The sequence below is a fragment of the Mus caroli genome, chromosome 16 (genome assembly GCF_900094665.2).
Source record: "Mus caroli chromosome 16, CAROLI_EIJ_v1.1, whole genome shotgun sequence".
NCBI lineage: Eukaryota > Metazoa > Chordata > Mammalia > Rodentia > Muridae > Mus > Mus caroli.
The window spans coordinates 56,768,035-56,774,355 of record NC_034585.1 but is presented as its reverse complement, the minus strand read 5'-3'; the positions used below and the strand labels follow the sequence as shown (position 1 = coordinate 56,774,355).

The 6,321-nt window shown below is 43.0% G+C and overlaps 1 protein-coding gene across 2 annotated transcripts in view; it reads left to right on the top strand.

The window, feature by feature from the left end:
• The first annotated feature begins 4,075 nt into the window (after positions 1–4,075).
• Positions 4,076–6,321, top strand: part of Epha6 (EPH receptor A6) — an 882,350-nt gene continuing 880,104 nt past the window's right edge. Inside the window, exon 1 of one of the 2 annotated variants that reach the window (XM_021184473.2) lies at positions 4,076–4,883. In XM_021184473.2, the coding sequence (XP_021040132.1) occupies positions 4,499–4,883 (385 nt within the window). In that variant the 5' untranslated portion in view covers positions 4,076–4,498. The remainder of the gene's footprint in view (positions 4,884–6,321) is intronic. The other variant, XM_021184474.2, reaches the window with a different exon arrangement.

The window sequence follows — 6,321 nt, the reverse complement described above, 5'->3', positions numbered from 1 at the left end:
TGTTGTCTTTATATAGTATAAAAAAATTAGAGAAATTCTTTGCTCACTGAAAATATACACATAGTTTCTAAGCAAGAAACCTCAAGTAGCTGTATTTGTATTTGTAGATTTTTTACATTAGTTGTTCAATTTTTCTTATACTTTTAGCATGCTAGACCATATACAAGCCAATCTTTCCTTAGTTAATATATTAAATTTGATGGCCTGAAAATATTACTGTCCACAGCAGGTCACTGATTTTGGTACCAGGAAAAAGCATCACTCAATTGTGTATATCTATAGTGAAAACTTAATCCTTTAAGACCAGATATTTCATGACATCTTTAAGGATCAGAACTCTTTATTTTTGCTCCTTCTTTCTTGACCTTAGAGAATGCAAATTACTGGTGTAAATTGATTAATTTACTTTTCTCCCAGAATAACATACTTGAGACTTTCTCCAGCCTTGAAACATGCTGTGGATTAAACAGCATAATCCTTCTTGTTTTCCCTCGAAGGAATTAATTGCAGGTTAAATCTCCACTCTTTTCATCATTTTACAAAGCAAATAGCAATAGGCATTGTGAAGGCTGTTATTTCTACACTAAGTGAATCGTTGGGCTGGAATTTTTTGTCATATATCTTTCACTTAATAAAAATTTAATCATTTCTTACCTGAAACCCGATCCCATATATCTTGAAGAACAATGTTCTGAAGGAATACAAAAGAATTCTGAACAATATAGCTCTGAAAAATGGGACATGAATGCTTTTATGAATATGGGTATGATTCAAATAGACAAGTGCAGATAAATCTACATGAATATTGCATCTGGTTCTTTGAGCGGCTTATAATTTTGAAACTGTCACATGTCAGCAAATATAAAACACTGCCAAAAAAATCAAAACAGAAGTGGATCTCCACTTCCTGCAATTTCATCTAGTTCATATAGGATACTCATGACTGTATTTTCTAGTTATTATTTCTTTTTATTTTATTGAAAAATGGATTTTTTTCTCACATAAATATATCATGATTTTGGACTCCTCATCACCTCCCTTCCCATTTGGGCCTACACCATTTCTGTCTCTTGTTAGAAAGCAAACAGGCTTTTAAGTGCTAATAAAATATAACATAAAACAAAAAAAGTCATCATATCAAAGTTGGATAAAGCAGCAGCAGGAAAAGAGCCCTAGGACAAGACACAAAAAGCCAGACCCTCAGGAATCTCAACAAAACACTGAACTGAAAGCCATACTCTATTCACAGAGGCTCCATGCATGCTGCATGAGGTCTCAGTGAGTTCCTATGCGTTCTGCTCATATTGGTTGAGAGGGCCTTATTATCTTGGTGCCCTCTTTCCCCTCTGGCTCTTATACTCTGCCTCTTCCTCCACCAGGTTCATTGACCTCTAAGAGGAGGAATTTGATGTAGATGTCCCACCTAGTTTAGGGCTGAGTACTCCAAGGCAGGTTTATGAAGCAAATTACTTTTACTCATACAAAATGGTTTACCATTAACCCCCTCCCCCCAGAGGAGAAAAGTGGGCATATGGAAAGAAAAGCAACTTTAGAATGTATACATGTATGTATACTTGGTAAGGAACCTTTAGAATGTAATACATGTATGTATACTTGGTAAGAATAGAAATGGACAAACTGATTTATTTAAAAAAATGTTACTACCAAGTTGGAATGAATAGCCATACTCCAAGTCATGGCTTACTCTTCTATTAAAAGAATGTCCTTAAGACTGTCTATGATCAATGGTCATGACAAAAACTACCATGTCTTTATCTCTTAAAAATAAAGTAAGAGACAGTACCAGAGTATTTCTAAACATATGACAGGTGCTTAATCCTGAAGTATTTTTTTCTTAAAAAGCCAAACTTAATAAGACAGTCATCATCTGTATACACAATACATATTCTGTGACGCTCTACCATGGTGTATTTAAACAAATAATTCAGACAAGACAAACCGTTGATACAGGAGAAGTTCAGTTTCCTCAAATGTTAGAGTTATGTTGAACTTCTGTTTCATACATTACATTTTGCTGTGAAATTGAGCATGAGACTTGGGAAGTGACACACACCTTTGTTTTTGTTTTGTTTTGATTTTTCCTTTCTTCCTTTTCTTTTCATTAGAATCACTCCCATTTAATATGATTTTTAGAAAAGCTTCTTACAGTTCAATTGTTTATAACTAACTCTTTCAAATTTACCATTCAAATAAAACACGAAAGCTTGAGTTTGGATGCTCATTTATAAATGTGATACTGATATTATGTTCATTTTTTCCACTGAGCAAATGTACAAAAGAATTATGATTTATCATCAGTCCACCAACATATTCATTATACACTCTGAAATTATTAGACAGGCAGAATGCCAGGTGGTGTACTCGGGTAGATTTTTACTTTACACCTGAGTTAGTAAACTAAATTGAATGTACAAGTACCTATGTCATTAGTTAGTATCAGTAACACTGGAAAAATGAGTAGTGAAATTAGATTACCCTACTGTAAACATGAATATAGGGACTCCATCTTTGTAGGTGTGATTTGCATGCATTTAAATTGGCATGGACATCTTTGAAAACAAGCTGTGTATGAATTCATAATGAGCGTGAAAGTAGCCACCAATCAGAAAGCGTCATTACAGTGTGGTTCCCACTTGCATGTTTCATTACTCTTTTGGAGTCTGAGCTTCCCTTGCTCTTCTCTCTTTCCTTCTGATTGACGGTAAGGCATGGACTGAAATCCTTAAACTAGGATCTGAGCCACAAACAGCACTGAGTAGCGCAGAAATCCGAGGAAACCCTGCTTTCATTTCCAGCATTCCTGGTAAACCGTTGACCCTAGACCTACAACATTTAAGGTTCCTGTCACAACTATTCCCGACCTGAACCCTCCACCCACTTGAAAATTATCCTCTCAAATTCGCTTCACTTTTCTCCAGCGTCATCAAAAAACCTTCCCAGTGCTTTTGAAGGAAAAAAAAAAAAAAAAAAAAAAAAAAAAAAAAAAAAAAAAAAAGCATTACTCAGGCTTGATAATCTGCTCCTCTTCAATAAAGAAAACGATAATAATGTTAACAAATACACTACAGAAAATCCTACGCCAGTGATAAGCGATTTAACAAACATTGTAAGTTTAACCTGAAAACATCCTGCTTTTTCCGCAGGTTTAGCCTGCTCTTCCACCTGCGAGCAGTGGAGGAATTTTTGTTGTCTACTAACCCCCTCTAGCGCCGAATTGGCTGCACCCGAGCCACAGCTGCTGTCAGACGGGAGATCGCTCGGCTCCACCGAGCTCAGCAGTGCTCTAGGGCCCTGCCCTCCACGCACCCCTCTCGGCCGGCAGCAGGGCAACAGCTTGGAGACTGCAGGTGGCAACACCACTTCCCATCAGCTAGTCCCGTGCCTCAGCCCAGGGCGGGGTCCCACCAAGTAAGTAGCCAGTGAACCGGCTTAGAAGAGCCCCGACCTGGGAGACAGCGTATTGAGAAGGGGCATCTGGAGCAAGGAGAGCGCACCGGCCCTCGCGCGCTGCCGTGGACTTGGCCACGCACTGCTCAGACCTTGGGCTGCTCCTAGCTTCTAGCCCGACGCCACGGCGGAACAGCGGACTTATCCAGGCCCGTGGAAGCCCGGCACCAATGCTGCTATGAGGATGCTAATGACCTCCATGGCGAAGTCATCACCTTATGCGGAATGCTAAGACCTGGGGAAGCCGAGGCGCCAGGCACCAGTAGACTTCCAGCGCTCAGTGACTCCTCTCTGTAGCCTCTTCTCTCCCTATGCTTTCCAAGGACTCAGAACGGGAGAGGTGGCCACAAACCTCGGTGGCCAAGTTTGGGAGGCTGGCACTCAGACACGTCAGGGCTGACCACTACCTTCGCCAAGCTGTGCCCCGGGGCCAAGAGCACTGACCTGCAACCCTCACCCTTTCTGGTAGCAGAAATGTCTCCAAGGGAAAGGTGGTGTCCAGAGCTGAGAGCACATCGTTATATGGGGGAGGGGGGGCGCGAGTGCTTGGGGGACTAAGGTAGCTTCCGTGATACCCAATAAACAGCTGCTATGGCCGAGGGGGGCGGCGCAGATGCCGCGGAGTCGGTGGTCACGAGGCGACACTCAGCCCAGGCTACTCAGTCAAGAGGCTGAGTGCTCAGTCCGCCCCTCCCAGGGACCACTTGAGATCCCGCAGAGCCTCAGTCGCTGGGTTTCCCAGACATCAGACACAGGAAAGTTCTGGATGCCCAGGCTACCCTTACAATCTGCTGTGCCTCCTCTGCTCTGGGGTCTGTAAGTGCCCACTTGGATTCAGAGAGCACTTGGGTCCCCTGAACTGCACCTTCACTACCCGTCCAAACGTCCCTACCCATCCCCAGTACCGGCCTAGAGCCACCCTCCCCCGTCCACCATCCCCTCCCCCAAACTACAGCCTGAGCTCGCTCTTGCGCGCGCGCTCTCCTGGGCCCAAGTGAATAGTCCTCGCTCGAGCGGGACACGGTGGTGGATGCAATTCCCCTCGCCTCCAGCCGCCAGGAGCTCCCCGGCGGCGCAGGCAGCATCGTCCCCGCAAGCAGCTGCTCCAGCACCTGGGCAGCCTGGACCCTCGTGCCCTGCTCACGGGGCCTCGCGCGGGGGGCGCCCCGGGACTTCCCCTGCGGACCGGGTGGAGGAGGAAGAGGAGGAGGAGGAAGAAGAAGAGAGCTTGGTTCAGGACCCCCACGCTACTAGGAACACCTGGCTGCGCTGCTGCCACTTCTTTTTAAGGAGGAGAAGAGAACCAACCAGAACCATGGGGGGCTACGAAGTCCGGGAATTTCTTTTGCAATTTGGTTTCTTCTTGCCCCTGCTAACGGCTTGGACCGGCGACTGCAGTCACGTCTCCAACCAAGGTAAGGGACAAACAGAAGGGTTGGAGGAGGGTGCCCGAGTACACTTGTCCACTACTGCAGCTAACTTTGTCCCTGGGTCAGCTCCTCTGGACTTGCCACACTCTGAGTTCCAGGGAGCCCTGATTAGACCACCTGGGTCCAGCGTCCCCTGGGGCTTTGATCCCTTCAGTCTCTTGAATTCTTTCCGAAGCTCAGACATCCTCAGCACTTGGGTTCTTTCCTGGCAGTTGCCTGATTGCTCCCACTTGCGCAGTCTACACTGGAGGTCAAGCTTCATGGCACAGACCTAACTGCTTCTTGGAGATCTTTCACTAAATGGCAACGTGTGGATTCTCTTACACAACAGATTACAAAAAAAGGTCATGACTTTTCTCTATACACCTGTAACCAATGATCAGCCTGTTTTCCTCCAGTAACTATGGGTCGACCTTACCCTATCTTAGTTTCGGAACTCTACCATTTACTTCGTCAAAATATCCATAGAACAGATGCTCACGGGTCGCCGTTAGTGCTTCTCTCTTCTGAGAGAACTGGGCAAACAAGTGTTAAATCTGAAATTCCAAGTTATGACTATCCGATTCATAAAGTCTAGTTGCTATCCAATTTTTAGAGGACTTTATCAGTGGATAGTGGAAAGAGGAAGGCAAACATTGTGTGAGGAAAAAAAAATGATGAGAAGCATGTAAAATATTTTCTTCCACTCAATCTTCCATGAGATGTATCTCTTTTGATCCCTGCTATCCATGTTTAAATATATCGAAAAACATTACCTGCATGTTCAAAATTGATTTTACACTAGGTATCAAACAGCCATAAAAGTTTTCCAGCAGGTACCTGGCTGAATGCTCTCACTGATACGGTAGCATCACCAATATGTCACCTGTTAGCAAAGACTCTCCACACAGACTTCAAATGTAATACAGTGTTGATCAATTACGTTTTCCATTTAATATGGAGAATATATGTGTAATGGTCTAGAGAACATTAGCTGAAAGTACAAATAGAGGTCAGATTATAATGTGCTTTGTGTGTGATAGGTAGGAGGTTGAGAGAAGACAAGCCAAACAACGAAGGCTTACTTTTGTTATACTCGCGTATGGCCATATTATTTTATCTAGAAAGGAAATAGTTATCCAGATGTTCCTGTTTATAAGCAGTACTATTGATGTGTTTTACTTATTACTTTTTATCTGACAAAATGCAATCACAAATATTTATTTTTTTTGGAAAAAAAAATATCATCCCTGTGAGTTTGACATATCACATACGTGACCGTTATAATTCCACACTCTTCAGACTGTATCCCTCATTTGGATTATTGGTATTAATTACCCAGAAGTAGTTTAGTTGACTCTTGTGAAAATACATAGAGTTTTTTAAAAATAACATGAAATTATTTACTTGCCCTTTCATTTGAAAGGAAAACAATTTTTAGGAG